General features: G+C 40.7%; 1 protein-coding gene across 2 annotated transcripts in view; it reads right to left on the bottom strand.

Moving 5' to 3' along the window:
• The window catches only part of rras2 (RAS related 2), a 127,915-nt gene that overhangs the window by 7,116 nt on the left and 95,056 nt on the right, over window positions 1-25,743 (bottom strand). For both annotated transcript variants that reach the window (XM_039738885.1, XM_039738894.1), the window contains exons 4-5: window positions 13,913-14,021; window positions 100-218 (exon numbers count right to left, since the gene is read on the bottom strand). In XM_039738885.1, coding sequence (XP_039594819.1) covers window positions 100-218; window positions 13,913-14,021 — 228 coding nt within the window. The remainder of the gene's footprint in view (window positions 1-99; window positions 219-13,912; window positions 14,022-25,743) is intronic.

Genomic DNA, 25,743 nt, shown 5'->3' with positions numbered 1-25,743 from the left:
GCTGGCTGAAAACAAAAAGCCCTAAAAGAGAGAAGGAAGACAGACAGGTGACCCACTGAATGGTTGACCGGATCTTATAGTTGTGAACATGGATCTCACCTAATAACCCTCACGAGTTCATGAAAGGCTTGGTCTACGTTCATTCGGATTTTCGCCGAGGCTTCCATGTAAATTACTTTCAGCTGCCTTGCTAACTGTTGACCTTCTTCTTGCGTCACCTGAGGAAAGAGGAAAAAATGCATTATGAGAAAAGTTACGAATGAATGGGAAAAAAAAAGAAAAAAGTAGTCCCAAACAGTAATTGTTAAACAGGAAACTGCATTAAGGAGGCCTCACAGGGAAGACCTCTCGATTGAGAACGGACTTGATTGTCCATGGGGTTCAACACAAATGGCAGCAGGCGAGTGGAACTGGGTGAGCACACAGTCACCGAGGAAATTCTTGGTCAGATCTGCACACCTGCTTATCCATGCAATTATCTAATCAGCCAATCATGTGGTGGCAGCAGCACAAATCCTGCAGGCCAGGGACTTCAGTTCATTATCACATTAACTCTTTCAGGGCGGATGTCAACTTTTGTCAACCGCAGGGGTTGAGAGTAGTAATCAACTTGTAAACGATGACAAAACCTGCCTCTTATGTTTTAGTTCAACTCACTTTGCTAGAATGAAAGTTAGTTTTGTTGGTTTGACCCGAGATTCCCTGTGCTCGAGTGAGTAGTGAAGAGCAAACAACGTCAAATGCACGAAGCAAAATACTCCATTGATCATACTTTGCTTAGTTTTTGGACTCTGACTTGTCAAATTCTGATTTGTGATCTGGAGATTGTGCTCAAAAATGAAAGTGAGGTACCGGCATCAGCTGATCTGGGTGCTCAACACGTTTGTGTCGGTGACGCGCCTATGACACTGTTCGCCTGGGAGGACTGCCACTTACAAACCAGTGCGCCGCGCATTCCTGTTAGCGGTTGTGCCACCTGCGAGTGGCTAAAGCTACAAAAGACGGCAAACTGGCGGCCACAGCACCCTGTAACAGATGTTTAATGTTGATTTATATGTGAAACCACCGTGTTGTGTGATTTTCAGAAAACTGCATTTATTGGAAATAATATTCAGCCCTCAAAGAGTTAAATTTCATAATGGTGTGTTTTCCGGGGTTTCGATGGTTTGATCTCAGCTGTGGTGTGATTGTTGATGCCAGACGGGCTGGCCTGAGTATTTCTGTAACTGCTGATCTCTGATTTTCACACACAACAGTCTCTAGAGTTTACTGAAAATGACGTGAGAAACAAAGAAATAAAACAGCCAGTGAGCGGCAGTTCTGTGGACAAAAGAGGTCAGGGGAGAATAGCCACACTGGGTCGAGCTGAAAGAAAGGCCACAGTAACTCTGATAGGCAACTGGTACAACTGAGGTGAGCAGAAAAACATCTCGGAACACGTAACACACGGGCTACACAACATCAGAAAACCACGTCAAGTTTCACTCCTGTCAGCAAACAACAGAAAGCCGAGGCTGCAGTGGATACAGGCTCACCAAAACTGGACAGCTGAAGATGAGAAAAGCATAGCCAGGTCTGACATAACTCCATTTCTGCTGAAGCACAAGAGATGGCAAGGCTCAGAATTTGGTGCCAACAACTTGAATCAATGCAGCCAGCCTATCCTGTGTGTCAGCAGTCCAGGCTGCTAGTGGTGGTGTAATGGTGTGGGGGAATGGCTTTCCTGGCACACTTTGAGCTCATTAGTACCATTGCTGACCATGTGCACACCACCATGGTCACATTTCACTCATGTGTAATGGCTACTTCCAGCTTGATAAAGCACCAAGTCACAAAACAAACAGGTTTCATGAACATGACAATGAGTTTGGTGTTCTTCATTAGCCATTGCAGTCACAGGGTCTGAATCTAGTAGAGCACCTTTGAGGTGTGGTAGAACGGGAAATGAATGTGCAACTGACAAATATGTAGAAATTGCATAATGACATCATGTCAACATGGACCAGAACCTCAAGGGAATCTTTCCAACATAATGTGGAATCCACGCCATGAAGAATTGAGGCTGTGCAAATGGAAGTCCTACCCAGTATTAGTAGAGTGGTCCTAAGAATATGCTGAGCGAATGAAGACCTGAATGCAAGTAGGAACCATGAGGCCGATCAGCACCTGCTAGAAGCTTACGGCTGGCCTAATGAGGCAGATGCAGGAGCAAGGCCACTAAAAGTGCCATCTCTAGGCATGGTCCGATGGATAAGACGCTGGCCTTTAAACCTCAAGGCTGCCAGTTCAATATTCATCTGTGATTTACAGTGCGACTCATTTGAAAAATGCTATAAACCTAGAAAAGCACTGTACAGTAAAATAAAGGACTTTGGTGTCTAGAGGTCAGTTAGGTAAAGGCACTTTGTGATTTATGCGAGTTGTGTGCTGCCATTGCCTCTCTGTCAGCAAGTTTCACTTTAAATTTAGATAACTGTCTCTAGTCTGGCCATTCCCATTATGTGAAGCACCCACCATATTTCTAAAACATTTTTGGAGTCTTTTTTTTTTCTTCTTCCTTGATTCTGCTGTCATATCATTTTTGGTCTGTTAGTTAAGCAGTTGGTTATGCAGCAGAGGCCACACCAAGATCAGATAAGAATGGCTCTACTTGTTAGACAAGCAACAGGCCCCACCGTGACCTACTTTTCAGAAATGGAGAATTCAAGATATCTCTGTGCAATCAACAAACGGGTTGAAGCCAACTTGGTCCATCCAGCAGCTTCACCGACTATGTAGTTCTAGAACACCACATTCCTTTGTTAAGCTCTGTGATTTTTCGGCTCCTTAATAAAACTCATGATTCATTCGTCCTTTTAAGTCCTACATGTCGACTCCTCCTTTGTGTGTTTCTTTTTTAGATAAACACCACCATTTTTGTGGTGGAATTCAGTGTTTGGACAGCTGACACAATGGTGCCATCTACTGTTAAACTTGTCATACTGCAAAGACATGCAGGTCAGGGAGGTTGATATGTTGAATGCTGGCATTTTAAATATGACACTTGTGGTGGAAATTTCCCTGTATGTGTACAGACATGAGCATAAACTTGAATTTACCCGATCAATCAAGTCTTTTTTCGCCCCCCAATAAAGGGACAATATGCCAACCTACATTCAAAAGGTGCCTGGTCCAAAAGTAAAATTCTGTACTTCAGTAGATGTGAGGCAGCAGTGTGACCAATAGCTTGGTTTAGGTCGTGACTAACAATAGTCTACTCAAGACAGAAATTTTGTTTTGCTTGTAGCGCCAGTGATCAAACATGCCATCTGACTTATGGGGTAGCACCTGCTACCACTTGGGTAGCTTTGGATGCATGAGGGCTGCTGCCTGGCCCAGACTGCATATTCAAATCTAGTCAAAATAGATTTGCACCACTTTTTTGAGTCAGGATACATTAATGCTGACCACTGTGCTATTTGATTCTGCCACTAGAATAAAAAAAAAAATACTCCTAATTCTGTATTAGTTAAAGAAAGAAACTGAAGGCGGCTAAGAACTTTATTTGGTTTATCCAACTTCAACGTTTTAGTTAACATTTTGAGCTTTGACTACAGTTTTCCTGTGCTATTTTGCTCATATTTTTGACAATTATTTTGCCAGTTCTCACTTTATTTCATTACAGCAGCCATACCACATGCAGTTCAGAAGAGGTCATCCACCTGAAGCTAAAGCAGAGGGTCCTGACTTTCTGCACTCATAAAAGACTCCTGGGCATCCTTCGCAAAGAGCAGGGTGTATTCTCGATGTCCACCCGAAATTGCCCTCCATGGCCTAGTCATTCTGGCCCCTTAATGATCCCCAGTCTCTGGCGCAAAAATGGCTGTCATCACATCATCCAGGTGGATGATGCACCTTAGTGGCAGTTGATGTGGCTCCCACTCACTAAAAGTGCTCAGAGTAGTGAGAAAATCAGTATATAAATGTGAAGAGGTTTTTTTCTTTTTTTCCCTGGTCCATGTGTTCATAGTAGAATGTGAAGGCAGTATTAGGTGTCCATGACCACATAATTGAAAAGTAGGTTCAGGAAATGGGAGCCCACTCTTGGAATGGGCATGAATTGTCATCAATTATGAGTGTACAAAGGATACTGGTGCAGAACTGTCACGAGTCCCATATTATAGAACATAAGTAATACTCAAAGCACAAAAGCCACAGAACGTTTTTAAATGAGAATTACGGTTTTGAAAGAAGGCCAGGGAGTACCAACACACTCCAAGTGCAGCACTTCTGATAATCATCCACTCCTTATCTATTTATTACCACAATTACCTCGGCCAAGTTCTTGTGTAGCTGGGTTTCCAGGCTGAGGAACACTGAGCGCATGAGGAACAGAAGCAGCAGATTTCTTTTTCCTGTTTTCACTCAAGCAGGCATCTCCAAGACAGATAACACTTTTTGTGTGTAACCTGACACAAACAAGAATACCTGCAGCAGCTCTAAATCTTCTAAGCTCTCATTTATACTCACAATCCAACACAGACCTGTCACCACCACAGTGCTCTGGATTGTCAGGAACGACACGTGTGTACAAGACAACCAAAAGTAGTGACTAATTATGCCTCAATGTTAGTGATGTCTGCTATATGATATTCTATCCAGCAGGGGGCGCTGGCTCCCTGGTTGGAATAAGTTTGTTTGTAATTGTGGCATGTTACATAACCCGAAACTATATAGATATGATATTTAAAGGCAATACCCCTCCCTTAGTGATACGGAGGTAAGAAATCACATAGGAGAAATAACTTAGCTTTCTTTAATGACGTTTTACGCAGCATAAGAGACGAGGAAATCCATTACCGAACTCGGAGCTCAATGTATATAGTCTGACATTTTCGTCACTGCACTGGAAGGATTTTCAGGATCGGATGACGTTATCTCCATTCGTCCATCGGCTTCAAAAGGTGTGCCAGGCAATGTTCCAAGGCTTTATACTCTTTCTCCACGTGCAGGCCCCCATTTAGGTAAATCACGCCATTGCAAACAAGGAAAAGATGATCCAGTGTCATGCTGACTCTGACACGTAGAAATATCACAATGCTCATTTCGCAGTTGTCCCTTTCTTGTTTTCTAATGCTTTCCTAGAAGTTCTAAATGATGAGCCCCTGTGTGCTAAAAATCTGGCCTTGTGATAGCTGTACATGTGAGTGGATTTATAAAATATTTTTTGTACAGAGCACAGTGACATATTCAACTTATGTACTTATTACAGACATCAAAGCACATCAAAACTAGAAAAAGAAAGAGAGACAGAAGTCGGTAGACGAAATTCACTGAACTGCCCTGGAATGGCTTAGACTTAAATTTCAGTTTTCAGCATCGTTCATTATTTAGCAAGTATGTTTAATGTATTATTATTTTTTTAATTACTTGTCATTTATTATTTAGTTTCAATGTGTGTTACTGTGTTCTGTGGTGTCTCTTGTATTTTAGATAGATAGCCATTAAGGGAAAGAGTAGTAGAAGCTAGGTTAAGAAGTGAGGTGATGATTAGTGAGCAGCAGGATGGTTTCATGACAAGAAAGAGCACAAAACAGAACAAAACATCAAAATAAATTTTTTAATTTGCAAGCATATAATCACAACGAATGCATAATAACTAAAATTAAAATAAAACATTTCTAAGGATAGAGCTGCCAGGTAAGAAAAAAAAAAAGAGGAAGGACTAAGAAAAGGTTTATGGATGTGGTGAAAAAGGACATGCAGGTGATGGGTGTAACAGAAAGATATGGAAGAAGATGATCAGCTGTGGCAACCAGTAACAGAAGCAGCCAAAAGAAGCAGCAGCTAGAACTGCATTTGTCCCCAGGGGGAAATTTGGCTTTTTACAGAAGCTCTTTAAATAAATACTGTGGAACCTCAGGTCACAACCGTAATTCATTCCAAAACTCTGGCCGCAACCCGATTTGGTCGTGACCCGAAGTAATTTCCCCCACAGGACTGTATGTAAATACAATTAATCCATTCCGGACCATACAAGCTGTATGTAAATATATATATTTTTTAAAGATTTTTAAGCACAAAAATAGTTAATTATACCAAAGAATGCACAGTGTAATAGTAAACTAAATGTAAAAACATTGAACAACACTGAGAAAACCTTGAACAGAGAAAATGAATGTTGCAAGAGTTCACGCTACAGTCTTACGAACCGCTCACTGTAAACACTTTTTTTTTTTTTTTGATGAGTTTTAAGCACAGGGAAAAAATGAAAATTTAAAAAATCCGTAATTTATACAAAAACCAACCATAAACAACCTACAAAAGTAACCTTGCATGAGTTGAGTTCTGGCATGAAGGAAGTGAGGAAGAACTGGGTGGAGAGGACATTACAGTTTTGAGGTAAAGTCCCTCTGCGCGATGCACATCTGACCGAGAACAATGTACTGTACAGGGAGAGACTGAACATGTGCGGAAATCACCGGCGCGTACGAAATGGAAGGGAAATTGGCTTGTTCGTCACCCAAGTGTGTGGTTGTGAACCGATGGAAAAGTTTGGTGAACTTTTTGGTCGTAACCAGATTTGTACATTTCGAGACGTTCGTGACCTGAGGTTCCACTGTAAACATACATAAATATGTAGATAGACAGACGGACGGAGAGATAAATAAATTCAAACACACACTGGAATGACTATAAAGCAAGGAAATTAGAAAGAAAACTTCTGACTTGGCAGTCACAGTCCCAAGTGAGGCGCTATACAGGTGTATTGCCATTGGTATGACAGAGAACACTCAGTCAAGTTTGACACACTTCTCCTTAACACTAGAATTACCAGAGCCTACGAAAAAACTCAATTGACATGCCTCACAAGTTGAAGAACTGTAAACCTCTGGCATAAAGTGGCAATTCCCACAAGGAGCCATAATGGACTCATTACTATCAACTGCCAGAGAGTGTTCAGAAGACATTAACACTAGAATTACCAGAGCATACAAAAAAACTCGTAATTCCGTCCCACCTTAAATTGCTTCTTAAATCCTTTCACACCTCTCCACCAGCGTCCTTTGTCCTCTAAATGTGCTGATAAAGAGAAGCTAGGAGCAGTCGGCTATTCCATCCCCCCACCAATTTAGAACGTGCACGAACTTCTCCCAGCTCATGCCTTGATTGAGTATCTGGGAGTGAAGAGTGGAAATAATAGATCGTTATTTGGAACACACGCATTTCATGTCTGTTCCGTTTCTACAGTAATCTGTATCAACACATTGTTAAAACAGAAACGTTTTTTATATTCTAGTAGTAGATGACAAAATGTAGTCATTAACTATATAATGTATGAATCAATCAATCCATACAACCCCCATCTGACACGGCTGTTTTCACTAAAGACACGCTATAGCTCTGCAGTGTACCACGATGCATACTAGCTTTCTTTGTTATTTGGACTTCAGGTTTGATTCCAAGGCGAGAACTAATTCTATTGCACCACAGAAGCAGTTACAATAAACGGCTGTCAATGTCGCATGTTTCTGCAGTTATATTTTTGAATAAAAGTGTAATTGTGTTATATTTGTACCTTTTGTGAAAATGTTTCTTTGTTATTTGGACTTCAGGCTTCATACATTATATAGTTTATGCCTACATTTTGTCATCTACTACTAGAATATAAAAACGTTTCTGTTTTAACAATATGTTGGCACAGATTACTGTAGAAACGGAACAGACATGAAATGCGTGTGTTCTAAATAACGATCTATTATTTCCACTCTAAAGCTCCACTTCACTCCCAGATACTCAACCAAGGCATGAGCTGAGAGAAGTTTGTGCACGTTCTAAATTGGTGGGGGGATGGAATAGCCGGCTGCTCCAAGCTTCTCTTTATCAGCACATTTAGAGGACAAAGGGCGCTGGCGGAGAGGTGTGAAGGGATTTAAGAAGCAATTTAAGGTGGGACGGAATTACGAGTTTTTTTGTATGCTCTGGTAATTCTAGTGTTAATGTCTTCTGAACACTCTCTGGCAGTTGATAGTAATGAGTCCATTATGGCTCCTTGTGGGAATTGCCACTTTATGCCAGAGGTTTACAGTTCTTCAACTTGTGAGGCATGTCAATTGATGATTTTTTATATTTTTCATATATATTTGGACCAGGCTAATATTTTGCCACTTATCCTTATTTTGGGACCTTGTAGGCTGAAGCTTCCAGTTTCCCTGGGTAAGGATGTCCTGGGGTGAGACCTATTTTTGGTCAGGCATTATTGTGTATATAATCTATACTAATAAAAGGCAAAGCCCTCACTGACTCACTCATCACTAATTCTCCAACTTCCTGTGTAGGTAGAAGGCTGAGCCTACAGCTCGGTCGCCGTGTGAGGCGACGTTGTGTCCCCCATCCCCACGCCTCCCACGTAATTGACTACCTGCCCATATACGGCCATCCGTCGCTCCGGTCTCTTCATTCCCTTCTTTGCTTCGCCACGGTATTCACGTCTCCCTGCTGATAACTGCAGCCTTTTTATTGAATCCACGGCTTCTCTGCTGTTTTATTGTTCGTTTATTATGATGCAAAGTTATCGATGAAGGCGGTTGTATGCTTACGACACTTGACAGATGCCGAATGTCACTTCAAAACAAGTCCTGCAAATACTGACATAATTGAAACAAACCATGAAACTCAAACCGATTATGACAGCAGCAATCCAAGCTGTGAGAAAACAGTATAAAGGAGGCGTGTCAGATATTGTGGTACATTTTCTGATGTAGCTAGACGAAAACAACTTCATGACACTGCCACCAAATACTCGCAGAAAAATCCACAAGTTAATAGACATGCTGTCGCTAAATACTCGCAGGCAAATCCACAAGTTCATAGAAACGCTGCCGCTAAATATTTGCAGGCAAATCCACAAGTTAATACTGGGAATGCCTGTTAAACATCTTAGATTCACGAGTAGCGCTTTGGGTAGTGAGATGTCTATCGAGCTGTTCATCATCGATCAAACAACTGTCACTTACCGAGTGGTTTCCATGCCCGGAGATGCCGCCTGCCTTTTACATTCTCTGTGTTACATATTGCACGGCCATATCAGGCTCACTCTTGATATCCGGAGGAACATTGTGTCTTATGTATTGAATGACTGGGACAGGTTCAAGGTGTGGACTGATGACGGTACAGGAGATAATTAGACTACACAGGAGCACTAGAAGAGTGAAATGCTTAAGCCCTTCACCTATGGTTCTGCATGTGAGTTAATGGCTGCCGCTGAATTGTTCAGTTGTTGCTTTCAAGTGTACCGAAATGGCCAAATATTTTATACCTTTGGAGAACCGCCAATGGCTCTTAACCATCTTAGATTCACACGTGACAATTTGAGTAGTGGACACTTTGATGTTTATGAATGTTTCAACTCTCAAAAGCTGGATGCGAAGTTATCAATGAAGCTGGTTGTATGCTTACAACGCTTGACAGATGCCGAATGTCACTTCAACACAAGTCCTGCAAATACTAACGTAATTGAAACCAACCATGACACTCAAACCGATTATGACAGCAGCAATCCAAGCTGTGAGAAAACAGTAAAAGGGAGGCATGTCAGATGTCATGCTACATTTTCTGATTCAGCTAGACAAAACAACTTTGTGATGCTGTTGCCAAATACTCGCAGAAAAATCCACAAGTTCATAGAGACGCTGTCGCTAAATACTCACAGGCAATTCCACAACTTAATACCGGGAATGCCTGTTAAACTTCTTTGATTCAAGAGTACCGATTTGGGTAGTGAACACTTCGATGAATGAAACCCGTTATCTTTACAATGGTTGACAAACAAACATGGAATATAACTTGAACACAACACATCCCTCCAGATACGAACCTGATTGAAAGAAATAATGATAATCAAATCCTTGATGACAGCAACACTCATAACAGTGACAAAACAATTACATTGACAATCATGTTATGTTATTTTTAAAATGTTTCCTTTTCTTTTTCATAACTTGTTTAACACACTACTTCTCCGCTGTGAAGTGACGGTATTTTGCTAGTATACTATAAAACTCCACCCCTTGGAGTTTTTTTTTTTTGTTTGGTTTTTTCTGTCCACCTGGCCATTGGACCTTACTTTATTCTTTGTTAATTAGTATTGCTTAATCTCATTTTTATATTTTTTTATTTTTCTTTCTTCATCTTGTAAAGCACTTTGGGCTCCATGATTTGTATGAAAATGTGCTGTAGAAATACATGTTGTTGTTGTGTGGTGATAGAATTACAAAATGCTGTAAGCTGAGGCCGGCAAAACCAGAGGCCTACCTTCATTAAAAACAGATGCCTGATTGTTTGATTTAGTAAATACAAATTCAAAGCAGATGCAACTAATTGATATAAAAAAAAATGTAAATTATGTAGTAGGTGGGAAAGCTGCAATGCAGTTTTTAAATGTACTCTTAGTGACATAGCGTCATAATCTCAAACTAGGCAAGTCCAATACCTTGGCAGCAGTAACTTTAGTATTTACCATAAACAGTAATAAAAGCTGCATATTATTTCCAAATGAAGCAAACGTCCTGACATGTGAAGTGGGAAAAGCTAGCAGCCAATCTGATCACTGGTTATACTTGCGCTCCAAGTGCATCTGATCAGGCAGTTCGTAAGGCTTTCCCAAGTTTATTTAGTTTTCATGTTAATATATAATTATCAAATCTTATTAATTCTGATTTTATTATTCTTTTTTAATTGTTTGATTTCCTTTGCTATTTTGTTTCAATGTAGTGCTGTTTGTAATCTGTCCTGCATTCATATGTTGAGCCAAATGAGACACAGCCACTTAATTATGCAGCGTTCAACAGCTTCCAGATAATCGTAATGTCTATGGTTTTTAAACGATTCTCATTTTATTTTGTATTAATTTGGATTTTCTGGTTTTGGCCCCTGGCTTATGGATGAGGTACTGCCTTTATTGTATTAACTACTGCATTTGTTTGCTTTAGGTTTTTCTCATTTTTGCTCCTTTTAGAATTGCCTTCTGTTTTTTTTGTGTTCCTGAGGAAATCTCTTCAATAAATCTTTAAATATAAAAGAAACCGGCTTTGTTTTGTTCTTCATGGTTTTTGTGAGTGTTTTTTTTTTTTTTTTTAAATAAAAATACAAGTCCCATTTTTGCATCTGTGCAAGCTTTAAGGTTGCCTTTTGAGTTTCGGGTGAGACTATCTAGTGTGAGGCCCATGCAATGTGCCCAGACCTGAATTCAGGGCAAGTCTGGCCTTCTATGCAAGTTTCTGAAGATGTGTTCCCTTTCTGTGTTTCAAGATGAAAAAATTTCAAAACAGGAGTTAGTCAGGAGGCATACAGGTAGATTTTAACAGTCAAAACCCTTAACACCTACCCAGAAGCTTAGGCTGAAGCCAGAAAATGAAGAGTCACTTTCTCCAAAACAGAAAAGCAATTTTAGACTCCGAGACAAGATCCAACAGAATATGCAGCACAACTTCTGGGTTAGGCATTGGTCTTGTCATGTCTGGACTACTGCAACTCTCTGTTGGCAGGACTACTGGTATGTGTTACCAAGCCTTTGCAGAGGATAAAAAAATGTATCTTTTCAGATCACTACTTTGGCTCCCACTTGCCACATGTATGAAGTTCAAATCCTTAATGCTTGCCTACAGAGTAGTCTATAGGTCAGCACCTACGTATACAGTTAGACTTGAGGTCCTATGCTCCTTCTTAACAACTAAGGTCTGTTAATGAATGGTGTCTGAAGATTCCACCTCTGCGTGGTATTAAATTTCAGTCCAGACTCTCCTCATGTGTAGCTTCTGGTTGCTCGCCTCCATTCAGAATTCTGAGTCTCTCAACTTATTTAAGAAGTGTTTGAAGACTCTTGTTTTGTAAATTTCTGTCTGATATTAGCTATTAGGGATTTGGAACCTAGGAATTGCAACTCGTTTGTATTGAACATCACCTGTGATGATCAATTTATAATTTATAACAACATTTGCTTCCACTGATGTTCATTCGATTATATTAACTTCTTTTGTCAGTCAGTCACTTTGGATAAAAGTGCCTGTTAAGCAAATACAGCACCCTCCACAATTATTGGCACCCCTGGTTATGATGTGTTCTTAGGCTTCTAATAAATTATTTTTTTCCCCAAAAAATATAGGCTCACAACACAAAAAAGAGAAAAATCCAACCTTTAATTGAAGTACATTGGGAAATAAATCCCACATTAAGAAATACATTTTTTCCTTGAAATCATGTGTGCCACAAATTATTGGCACCCCTAGTAATTCCTATAAAATAAATGTAATTAAAGCATTTTTGTAATTTCTAGTTTAGTTTTTAAAGTTGATCAGAGTAAATTGGAACTTATAATTAGTAATTAATGACTTCCTGTGTCCCTGGGGTATAAACATGACGTGACACAGAGTCCTATTGCTCTTAGCCACTCTTCAACATGGGAAAGACAAGAGAACATGCCATTCAAGTAAGGCAGATGTGTGTCGATCTTCATAAGTCAGGTAATGGTTATAAGAAAATAGCTCCTCGCCTAAACCTGCCTGTATCTACAGACAGAGGAATAATAAAGAAGTGTAAAACGACAGGAACAGTGACAAGCAAGGCTGGACGAGGACCCAAGTTTATCTTGCCACCACACACAGTGAGGAGGATGGTAAGAGAAGTAAAAAATTCTCCAAAGCTCAGTGGTAGAGAACTGTACCAAAGAGTGGTATCTTGGGGTCACAAAGTCTCCATGACAACCATAAGACGCTAGTTCCATGCCAACAAGCTGTTTGGGAGACATGCAAGGAAAAAGCCTTTTCCTACCTACAATCACAAATGTAAACGTCTGGAGTTTGCTAAGCGGTACTGGGGGCTTCTGTCAGATGAGGCTAAAATTGAGCTTTTTGGCAACAAACATTCTAAGTGTGTGTGGCGTGAATACAAGAATAAGTATGTGGAAAAGCACATCATGCCCACTGTAAAGTATGGTGGAAGATCTGTGATGCTGTGGGGCTGTTTCTCATCCACAACCCCTAGGAACCTTGTTAGGGTGCATGGCATCATGATCTGTTTGAAATACCAGGACATTTTAAATCAAAATCTGGTGGCCTCAGCCAGAAAGCTGAAGATGGGTCGTCATCGGGTCTTCCAGCAGGATAATGACCCTAAAATATGGCAAAATCTACACAAAAATGGTTCAGCAGACACAAAATCAAGCTCCTTCCATGGCCATCTCAGTCCCCAGACCTCAACCCCATTGAAAACCTGTGGGGTGAGCTGAACAGGAGAGGACCCAGGAATCTTAAAGATCTAGAAAGATTGTGCAAAGAGGCATGGTCAAAAATCTCTGTCTCTGTATTCTCCAACCTTGTGAAATGTTAGAGGAGAAGATTAAGTGCTGTCTTGTTGGCAAAAGGGGGTGGTACGAAATATTAACAGCAGGGGTGCCAATAATTGTGGCACACATGATTTCATGTAAAAAATGTATTTCTTAATGTGGGATTTTTTTTTCCCCAATGAATTAATGTACTTCAATTAAAGGATGGACTTTTCTCTTTTTTGTATTGTGAGCCTGTATTTTTTGGTTAAAAAAAAATGTAATAAAAGCCTTAAGAACACATCTTAACTAGGGTTGCCAATAATTATGGAGGGCACTGTATATATGTATATGTAAACCAAAAAGAAACTAAAAACTGGTCAGCATTTAATAAAAAAAAATGCTTTTAAGTGTATGAATATAATCGGTCTTCTTTTTGATGGGGAGAGGGGGGGTGTATTTCAATGGGTTCATATAAAAAGGGCAGCATGAAAAGGGCATAAAATGGTTAGGTTGGCATGTGTCATGAGAGGTGCAGGCAAATGGCAGCCTTTGATGTTCCTCCACTAACATTTGAAAATATCACCTTCAGATGTGTCCTGGGGTGCCCACCTGTCTCTGATGTTCCAGATCTGCCTTGTTGCCCACCAAGATCATTGGAAATTCATCCCGGTCTTTCACTCTTAGAATTTGACGTTGGAATTTGTAGATTTCTTCAAAGCTAAAACAGAAGAAAGAACAATTAGCCTTAACTGAAGGACAGCAGCACAGAGTCAGTGGAGGCAGGTGCGTCAAGGCAAACACACATCTTTGAAGGAATCATTTGCACTGCTCGGTGCCACCTTGGCGAACATCATGGACATAATTGTAAGATGAGTCTCAGTCATCAGACATTCACGTGGGCAGCAATGGAGTTTAGTCGGTATTAAATACGTCACACTGGTCTTTGTGTTCAGTAAACTTAGCGCTCAAACATGTCCTACTTATGAGATATTCTTTGAAATAAATATGTTTTTAACTTCTACTTATCATTATGTTTAATTTAATTTTTTTTTTTATTACTGATTCTAACTTTTTCATTCCACTATCAAGCCCCATCAGTCTGTAAGTATTTATTTACCCAATGCACTTCACAAGAGGTCATCCACCATGTTTAGGCTCGGCCAGTAGTTGGATGGGAGACCATCTAGGAAAAGCTTAGGTTGCTGCTGGAAAGGCTAGCACGAGGGCGCTTACCCTGTGGTCTGAATGAGGATCCGAATGCCCCAGTGCTGTGACGGGGACACTGTGATGTAAAAAAAATGGTGCAGTCCTTTGAATGAGATGTAAAGCCGAGGTCCTGACTCTCTATGGTCATAAAAGATCCCTGGGCTTCATTCGTAAAGAGCAGATTGTATCCCGATGTCAGAGCTAAATTGCCTTCCATGGCCTGGTCATTCTGGCCCCCTAATCATCCCCTGTCTCTAATTGGCTCTCTGCCTCTCAGCACTTCACCATCTAATACCTAATGTGTGGTGAGGGTACTGGCTCAAAAATGTCTGCTGTCATGTCATCTAGGTAGATGCTACACATTAGTGGTGGTTGAAGTAGCTTTCCACTCACTAAAGCACTTTGAGCAGTGAGAAAAATGCTATATACAGGTGCTGGTCATAAAATCAGAATATCATGACAAAGTTGATTTATTTCAGTAATTCCATTCAAAAAGTGAAACTTGTATATTAGATTCATTCATTACACACAGACTGATGTATTTCAAATGTTTATTTCTTTTAATTTTGATGATTATAACTGACAACTAATGAAAGTCCCAAATTCAGTATCTCAGAAAATTAGAATATCAATTAAGACCAAAACAAAAAAAGGATTTTTAGAAATGTTGGCCAACTAAAAAGTATGAACATGAAAAGTATGAGCATGTACAGCACTCAATATTTAGTTGGGGCTCCTTTGGCCTGGATTACTGCAGCAATGCGGCGTGGCATGGAGTCAATCAGTCTGTGGCACTGCTCAGGAGTTATGAGAGCCCATGTTGCTCTGATAGTGGCCTTCAGCTTTTCTGAATTGTTGGGTCTGCCGTATTGCATCTTCCTCTTCACAATACCCCATAGATTTTCTATGGAGTTAAGGTCAGGCGAGTTTGCTGGCCAATCAAGAATAGGGATACCATGGTCCTTAGCCCAGGTACTGGTAGCTTTGGCACTGTGTGCAGGTGCCAGGTCCTGTTGGGAAATGAAATCTGCATCTCCATAAAGTTTCCTCAGCAGCAGGAAGCATGAAGTGCTCTAAAACTTCCTGGTAGACGGCTGCGTTGACCTTGGACCTCAGAAAACACAATGGACCAACACCAGCAGATGACATGGCACCCTAAACCATCACTGACTGTGGAAACTTTACACTGGACCTCAAGCAACGTGTTCTGTGCCTCTCCTCTCTTCCTCCAGACTCTGGGACCTTGATTTCCAAAGGAAACGCAAAATTTACTTTAATCAGAGAACATAATTTTGGACCACTCAGCAGCAGTTTTGTCTTTAGCCCAGGCGAGACACTTCTGACGCTGTCTCTTGTTCAAGAGTGGCTTGACACAAGGAATGCGACAGCTGAAACCCATGTCTTGCATACGTCTGTGCCTGGTGGTTCTTGAAGCACTGACTCCAGCTGCAGTCCACTCTTTGTGAATCTCCTCCAGTTTTCAATGGGTTTTGTTTCACAATCCTCTCCAGGGTACAAGCAGTTATCCCTATTGCTTGTACACTTTTTTCTACCACATCTTGTCCTTCCCTTCGCCTCTCTATTAATGTGCTTGGACACCGAGCTCTGTGAACAGCCAGCCTCTTTAGCAATGACCTTTTGTGTCTTGCCCTCCTTGTGTCAGGTGTCAATGGTTGTCTTTTGGACAACTGTCAAGTCAGCAGTCTTCCCCATGATTGTGTAACCTACAGAACTAGACTGAGAGACCATTTAAAGGCTTTTGCAGGTGTTTTGAGTTAATTAGCTGATTAGAGAGTGTGGCACCAGGTGTCTTCAATATTGAACTTTTTCACAAAATTCTAATATTCTGAGATACTAAATTTGGGACTTTCATTAGTTGTCAGTTATAATCATCAAAATTAAAAGAAATAAACATTTGAAATACATCAGTCTGTGTGTAATGAATGAATCTAATATACAAGTTTCACTTTTTGAATGGAATTACTGAAATAAATCAACTTTGTCATTATATTCTAATTTTATGACCAGCACCTGTAAATGTAAATAAAAAAAAATAATAATAATTATAGTGGTAGTACTAGCAGTAGTAGTAGTAGAAGTATTATTATTATTATTATTATTATTGGACTGTTCCAGTAGAAGCACTGTTAAAGTTCTTTCTTGCACGATACGGAAAAAAGCTTCTAACCAGACACGGATTGGTTTATAGTACTAAAACAATGTCATCTTAAAAGTTATGAAAATGTTACATTACCCTGGCATTTGAGAACCCCATGTCCGCTGGATCCCAGACAACTATTGACCTGCTCAGCCTTGGGAGTTGCAGAAGTGCTGCCATTTGCATCCCTCCACCCCTCTCAACTGCTGCGGGCTCAACCAGCAAATGTGAAAGATAATGGCCAGAGTACCAAGAGCACCTCAGCTTAAGGCCCAATCACATTGGACGACTTTACCAGTGATTTTCAGTTTGTAACCTGACATCCCTTTTGTCCCATGTAGGAATTTGCACTTGTCTATATTAAGCTGTTTGCCCAATTCTGAAGTTTGTCAAAGTCTTTCTGAACTGTTTTTGCTGTCTCGTTGGTGTCTGCCGTTCCTGTAATTTTAATATCATTTGCAAAATACAGAAGTTTACAAACTACAGTGGGAAGCAAAATTTTGGGCAACCTTGTTAATAGTCATTATTTTCCTGTATAAATCGTTGGTTGTTACGATAAAAAATGTCAGTTAAATATATCATATAGGAGACACACACAGTGATATTTGAGAAGTGAAATGAAGTTTAATGGATTTACAGAAAGTGTGCAATAATTGTTCAAACAAAATCAGGCAGGTGCATAAATTTGGGCACCGTTGTCATTTTATTGATTCCCAAACTTTTAGAACTAAATTATTGGAACTCAAATTGGCTTGGTAAGCTCAGTGACCCCTGACCTACATACACAGGTGAATCCGAGTATTTAAGGGGGTCAATTGTAAGTTTCCCTCCTCCTTTAATTTTCTCTGAAGAGTAGCAACATGGGGGTCACAAAACAACTCTCAAATGACCTGAAGACAAAGATTGTTCACCATCATGGTTTAGGGAAAGGATACAGAAAGCTGTCCCAGAGATTGAAGCTGTCTGTTTCACAGTTAGGAACATATTGAGGAAATGGAAGACCACAGGCTCAGTTCAAGTTAAGGCTCGAAGTGGCAGACCAAGAAAGATTTCGGATAGACAGAAGCGACGAATGGTGAGAACAGTCAGAGTCAACCCACAGACCAGCACCAAAGACCTACAACATCATCTTGCAGCAGATGGAGTCACTGGGCATCGTTCAACCATTCGGCGCACTTTACACAAGGAGATGCTGTATGCGAGAGTGATGAAGAGGAAGCACAAACAGAGCCGCTTGAGGTCTGCTCGAGCACATTTGGACAAGCCAGCTTCATTTTGGAATAAGGTGCTGTGGACTGATGAAACTAAAATGGAGTTATTTGGGCATAACAAGGGGCGTTATGCACGGAGGAAAAAGAACACAGTATTCCAAGAAGAACACTTGCTACCTACAGTAAAATATGGTGCTGGTTCCATCATGCTGTGGGGCTGTGTGGCCAGTGCAGGGACTGGGAATCTTGTCAAAGTTGAGGGACGCATGGATTCCACTCGTATCAGCAGATTCTGGAGACCAATGTCCAGGAATCAGTGACAAAGCTGAAGCTGCGCCGGGGCTGGATCTTTCAACAAGACAACGACCCGAAACACTGCTCAAAATCCACTAAGGCATTCATGCAGAGGAACAAGTACAACGTTCTGGAATGGCCATCTCAGTCCCCAGACCTGAATAGAATTGAAAATCTGTGGTGTGAGTTAAAGAGAGCTGTCCATGCTCGGAAGCCATCAAACCTGAATGAACTAGAGATGTTTTGTAAAGAGGAATGGTCCAAAATACCTTCAACCACAATCCAGACTCTCATTGGAACCTACAGGAAGCGTTTAGAGGCTGTAATTTCTGCAAAAGGCTGATCTACTAAATATTGATTTCATTTCTTTTTTGTGGTGCCCAAATTTATGCACCTGCCTGATTTTGTTTGAACAATTATTGCACACTTTCTGTAAATCCAATAAACTTCATTTCACTTCTCAAATATCACTGTGCGTCTCTCCTATATGATATATTTAACTGACATTTTTTATCGTAACAACCAACGATTTATACAGGAAAATAATGACTATTAACAAGGTTGCCCAAACTTTTGCATCCCACTATATGCTTAGATGTAAGTCATTAACACTGTAGGGATTCTGAAAACCTCCATAACATGTGAATGTAGTGAAAAAGAATATTAAGCTAGCATTTTGCACAAGACAAGATCCAGTGGTGTGTAGGATGCCATTGAATCACAGGCTACTTACACTCCCAGGCTTAATCCACACTAACGACATCAAATTTTCCAAGTGTTTGCCTGAGGGACAATTTTCACACCTAAGCAGTTTTTGATTTGCAGCAGTAATGGAATTCTAAACATGAAATTTGCCTATAAGGAAAACTAGCAGGCATGGTGGGCCACCAGGAACAAGACTGAGGACCCCTGCTTTAATGAGATCCCACAAAAAAATGTTCACCATGCAGAATAACTCCTCCAATGAGACACAAAGTTTAAATGACTAGCTTCATTAATAGCAACAACTGTCTTCCAATCTGGAGATTTGTTGGAACAAAAACACCTGTGACCACTGCAGCCCTCTGAGGTGGAGATTAGAGACTTGCAGCTTAGAAGAAACATCCTGCTTCAAGAAATATGACCCTGCTCCAGTACTGCCACAAGAGGGCAGCAGAGTACAGCTAACTCCACATTGACGATGAGCATGCAGTGGACTATTTAGTAAGAATTTCAAGCTGCTGCCTCTAATGAAGGACCAATGTGAAGTCACTGTAGGGAGCTTTCCCTCAGCTGTCCTGTGCCATTCTCAGACAATTTCAAATCTAGTATTTTTCATGACTAATGAGGGCTGATTAAAAAGTTTTGAGATTAATCGAACTGCATGCTTCTTTTATGTAGTGTTGGGTGCAAAGCCTTGTGATTGCACACCAGGAGGAGGCCTACTTTCGGTTTAGTCTTTGTGGTATCACACCCAGTTGTTTAACACCTAATTTTGCACTGGTAGCCATAAGAGAAGTTGCTTTAGCTGCATGACTAAAACTCTATTCAGGTGGGGATTAGTTTTACACGAGGAGTAATTATTAATGAAGGACCTCTGTAATTTTAGCAATCTTAGTCCCATCTGAATCGTTCATGTCATTCATTCATGTAAACATTTATTATCACGCATGTGCATTGCAGGATCTCCTTATAGGGTTAATCAAGGTATGTAATAATCTGCCAGAACAAGAGGGGGTGCTGTCACTAACACTCTCTTCTCCTTTTCTCCCCACAGCACTGAGGAACCGCCCAGTCAGGGTATTTAACCCCACCCCTTATGCTATGTGCATTAGACGAAGCCCTGCTGCCTGGAAGGAGGCATCATGTTCCACTAACAGTAACCCACCAGATGGAGCTCCAGTGAAGGACCCTGATTTCAAAAGGCAAGAGATGTGCCCAAGGGGCAAATAACTATAGGCAAATGGTGTGATTTTTTCTTTTTTTTAAATAGACTGCATGTTCAAATCTCAGTAAAGATTACAGAGCCTTTTACCTCTGATAGAAAGTCAGCTAGTCACTTTCCTGAACAGGGTCTGCTAGAGCCTACCCCAGTTAGCATAGGGTGCAAGGCAGGAACAAATGTTGGACAGGGTGCCAGTTCATTGTAGGACGAACACACACAAACACTCCCCAACCACACACTATGGCCAATTTAGTATCACCAATGCACCTAACCTACACGTCTTTGAAATATGGGAGGAAGCCCACATAGACACATAACAGACATGGAAGCTCCATGCAAGAAGGACCCAGGATATGAACCCAAGTCTCCTTATTGTGAAGCACCAGCACCACCACCACCATGCCACCTCAGTCATCCAGACGGGAGAATAGCTCATACCTCTCAGCCTTGGAATCAGCCTAGTTGCTCTTCACTGGACTTTCTCTTGGGCTGCTTTGTCTTTTTTGGAGCCCGGACACCAAAACTGCACATAGCACTCCAGTTTAGTACTTAGCAGTGCATTATGAAGCTTAAGCGTAGCCGTCCTTGACTTGTACTCTACACATTATGGCACTATATAACCGGATATCCTATTAGCCTTCTTAATGGCTTCTGTCAACTGTCTTGACGTGATAGTAAGCAGTCAATTATGACTCCAAAGTCGTCGTCATAAGGGGTACTTTCAAATTTTAGACCTCCCCAAGCCTCCCACAACGTTTAACATTTCTACTTACAAAGTGTTAACACCTTACATTTATTTATATCAAATGTCTTGTGACTTTGTGGCAGGCTATTTCTAGACTTGTGCGTCTCGTATCAATGTTTAAAGTTTTTAGTCCCAATGACGCCAAAGGTGTTATCTGCCTTTATAAAATGAGAAAATAAAAAATGTAACTGAGCACTTAGATAAGCTGACAGGTTCCTATAATGTTAAGGTTAATACTTAAAGGCAGGTTTGGCCAGCATATCTAAGGATGTGTGTAATGCTGAGCGAATTGTCCAGTCACACATGAAAGTACTAACTGTTGCACACGCACAGTGAAGACCTTGATTAAATAGTATAGCCAGCTCAGTGGCACCTCCAAGAATAAGTAAGAAGAGTAAAGCTCTTCCGCGTCTCTGAGTTTAGTTCTCTTCTGTATGATGAAGTCGTTCATGAAAATCAATCAATGATATAAGCAACCAGTATTACACATCAATATCAAACAAGGTGCAGCCTGCGACAGGCATCTCTCCTTTCTGTGCTCTTTTATGTTCTGGACTGATGAAAATGCAGATGTGTAAAAGCATCAGCATGTAGCCAAGCAGGCCTTTTCACACTTGTGGCCTTCATTTTTAACATTAAAGCTCCTCTTTTGAGTGGATGTGTGCAACAAGGCCATTTTCACTTCTCTGTGGAGTAATTTCCTAAAGCAAATATGATTTGTGAAGTCTTATTTTATATCTGTGGAACACTCTTAGTACCATTTGATCAATATTTACAGGCTGCATATGTCAATATGAGTGCACAACTATGGTGTAGATGATGTAGACCTTCAAGGAATCAACAAACAAGATCTACCCCAGACAGCAGTGATGGGCATTTTAATTTACTTTACTGAATCTATCAAATTCCTCATTTAACGAAATTGATTCTTTCGAGTCATTTGATTCATTAAGAAGAATTTAAGGGCAGCTCATATGAGAGGGATCATTTGCCTTCTGATGGCATCACAGAAATATGAATGTTAACATACATATGTAGTTAGTTATATATTTAACATGATGGTAATTAATGACATTGTCCTGTTTCTGAACACAAAGGACTTAAATGTAAAATTAAAAAAGGCAGTAACATGATAGAATAACAAATAAGAATGAGTGAAAACGCTGACTCTAATCACACTCTTGGTTTACCCTTATTATGTAGCTCTTCCTAACTGGATCCTACCCATTACTTTTTCATAACTGTTTTGCTTGCCTTATACTTGTGCGGTACTCTCATTGCTGTTCAGCATTTAGAGTTGAGCTGTCTGGTACTGATGGGCAATTTGCTAACGATTCACTCTTTTCAGTGAATCGTACAAATCAGTTTTGTTCGTTTTTACAGTGGAATTCAGTAGGAATGCTAAAGCCCATCCATGCATGTTCTACGTGATGTCCCTGGTAGATGTTCAAAGCACATGTGCGCAAGAACCGCCTGAATCATGAGTGTCAACTCATTCACTTCACTTATGATTCTTTTCAGTCTAAGATATATTAAGAGCTGTGAATGAGAACTCTGTCACTGACGATGCTCTCATTTGTCATGCAAGTACAATACAGTACCAACCCATTTATATTAAAACGTTGTAATTATTTTGTACAATTTGTTACTGGAAATGTTTTAAACTGAATTTCCCCTTGGGATTAATAAAGTATCTATTGCAACTAATTAGTCTGCCTCATCACCTAGCAATCATTGGGCAGAAACTCATCTCGACCAAAAAAACGAAGCTGATGGAAATAAACACTTCAGGCTCCTCCTTATATGACAGCAATCATGTGGACAACGTTCAGGAGTTCGCTTATTTTGGCAGCCTGCTTACCTGTGACACCACCACCACTACGGAAGAAATCAAGACATCCATTGGCAAGGCATCTTCTACTATGAGCAGACTGAGGAAAATATGGGACAACAAGCAGCTCTCCATATATAGTAGGCCAAGATGAAAGTATATAACAGTATTATCTTCACTTTAAATCTTCTCTACGGAGCTCAGACATGGTTTCTCACAAAGGAACAACACACTAAACTGGACGGCTATGATTACAATTACAGTTACATTACTTTACAATTACATTACCCCGAATCATGCACATATGATGGCAAAAAGTGACCACTGCAGATAAAGTCCAGACAAAAGTTGCCCAGCAGTCTCAAACTATGGAAAAGATGCCTGTCTTGGTTCGGCCATCTAATATGTATAGACAACAGCAGACTACCCAAACTGGGCATGCAGTGGGCCTTTTCCGGAAAACACCAACCAGGCACACCAAGGATGATCTGGCCGCAAAACATTAACAGAGACCTTCACATTTTGGAGAGAAGCACAATCACTGGCACTTGAGAAATTTGCTTGGTTTCATCATATTTCTGCCTTATGTATCGCTCAGCAGAAAAAGCAATAATAATAATAAGAAGAACTGCAACTAATACCTTTATAGTCCTTTGCCCTTTTTATATTAAATAGTTGCACATAACTGAACTTATAACATTATTATTCTGATTGTTAACAATTCATTGTATTTAACTTTATTTCAGTGCACACTTTTTTTTTTTTTTTTATAATTTCTTTTCATAAAAAAAAATTGACTACACTGGGCATGTATCATTTACTGAATGATGCTGAACTGAATTGTTACCCATGAATGAGTCACCCAATTCTTGTTAATCTGATTTATGAACTAATCATTTCCCTTGAACAAGTTGCAAGGCAGTATACAAGAAGGGTCACAGTCACCTCTATTTCCTGAGGAGGCTGAGATCATTTGGTGTATATAGGCCTCTATCAAAGGTTTTTAACCAGTCTATGGAGGCCGGTGTAATTTTCAATGCAGTAGTATGCTGGGGGAGTGAAATTAGGGGAAGGCAATGCCAATAGACTAATTTGATCAAAAAGGCTGGTTCTTGGTCAATCATGAGAGTCGGGCTGGTTATACTGGAGGAAGTGGTAGAACACAGGTCACTTGGTAAGCTGCTTACCAGCCTGGACAATGACTCTCATTCCTTGTAGGAGGTCTTGGCTAAGCAGAGAGGTACATCAAGTAACTGGCTGAGACAACTGCATTGCTCCAAGAGCTGCTACCTGTGGTCGTTTCTACACTCACCCATCAGGCTCTACAACAAGTTACCCCTCAGCCAACGTGGTATTGTTCCCTGTATGCTGAATGGTACTGTGAAGGTCTTACAGACATCTTAAAAGACAGTGACATTATGTGCAACATACTGTGCTGGTTGACTGGTGTCCTGTGTTATAAAATTGTGACTGATAAGTGCATTATGTGCAAGTCTAAGCACTTTATATTTAGTAATACCTAGACTGTAAATTTACTTAACGAAAATTTCTTTTATACAGTCATATGAAAAAGTTTGGGAACACCTCTTAATTCTTTGGATTTTTGTTTATCATTGGCTGAGCTTTCAAAGTAGCAACTTCCTTTCAATATACGACATGCCTTATGGGAACAGTAAGATTTCAACAGTGACATTAAGTTTATTGGATTAACAGAAAATATGCAATATGCATCATAACAAAATTAGACAGGTGCATAAATTTGGGCTCTCAACAGAGATATCACATCAATACTTAGTTGAGCCTCCTTTTGCAAATCTAACAGCCTCTAGACGCTGTCCTCCTGTAGCCTTTGACGAGTGTCTGGATTCTGGATGGAGGTATTTCTGACCATTCTTCATACCAAATCTCTCCAGTTCAGTTCAATTTGATGGCTGCCAAGCATGGACAGCCTGCTTCAAATCATCCCATAGATTTTCGATGACACTCAAGTCAGGGGACTGTGACGGCCATTCCAGAACATTGTACTTCTTCCTCTGCATGAATGCCTTTGTAAATTTTGAACTGTGTTTTGGGTCATTGTCTTGTTGGAATATCCAACCCCTGCGTAACTTCAACTTTCTGACTGATGCTTGAACATTATCCTGAAGAATTTGTTGATATTGGGTTGAATTCATCCGACCCTCGACTTTTTTTTTTTATTATTATTAATTTTATTGTAATCCATACAAAGCAATCAAGTTTTTACAAAAAGAAAAATTGAGTTAAGAACAGATCGATCCCCACCCTTGAGAGAGAGAGCAAGCCAAACGGTGTGAAAATTTTACAGCTTTTAAATTAATACATTTTCTACGCTTCATGAACTTATTTTAAAATATTACTGATTAGATCCTGCCATATTTTGAAAAAAGTCTGTACGGATCCTCTAACTGAGTATTTGATTTTTTTTTTTTTCAATTTCAAATAATATAACACATCGGTTTCCCAATGACTCCTCCTTGAACCGTCACCTTATCGTGGTGGAGGGGTTTGCGTGTCACAATGATCCTAGGAGCTATGTTGTCCGGGGCTTTATGCCCCTGGTAGGGCCACCCAAGGCAAACTGGTCCTAGGTGAGGGATGAGACAAAGAGCGGTTCAACAAACCTCCAATGATGAGTGAAACCTTGGGCGACGCTTTCCCTTGCCCGACGCTGGTCACCGGGCCCCCTCTGGAGCCAGGCCTGGAGGTGAGGCTCGATGGCGAGCGCCTGGTGGCCGGGCCTGCACCCATGGGGCTCGGCCGGGCACAGCCCGAAGAGGTAACGTGGGTCCTCCTCCCCATGGGCTCACCACCTATGGGAGGGGCCAAGGAGGTTGGGTGCAGTGGGAGTTGGGTGATGGCCGAAGGCGGGACCTTGGCGGTCTGATCCTCGGCTACAGAAACTGGCTCTTGGGACGTGGAATGTCACCTCTCTGAAGAGGAAGGAGCCTGAGCTAGTGCGCGAGGTCGAGAGGTTCCGGCTAGATATAGTCGGACTCACCTCGACGCACAGCTTGGACTCTGGAACCAATCTCCTTGAGAGGGGCTGGACT

Source organism: Polypterus senegalus, chromosome 1, assembly GCF_016835505.1.
Source record: "Polypterus senegalus isolate Bchr_013 chromosome 1, ASM1683550v1, whole genome shotgun sequence".
NCBI lineage: Eukaryota > Metazoa > Chordata > Cladistia > Polypteriformes > Polypteridae > Polypterus > Polypterus senegalus.
Note: the sequence above shows the minus strand (reverse complement) of the source record. Positions and strands in the feature narration are given on the sequence as shown.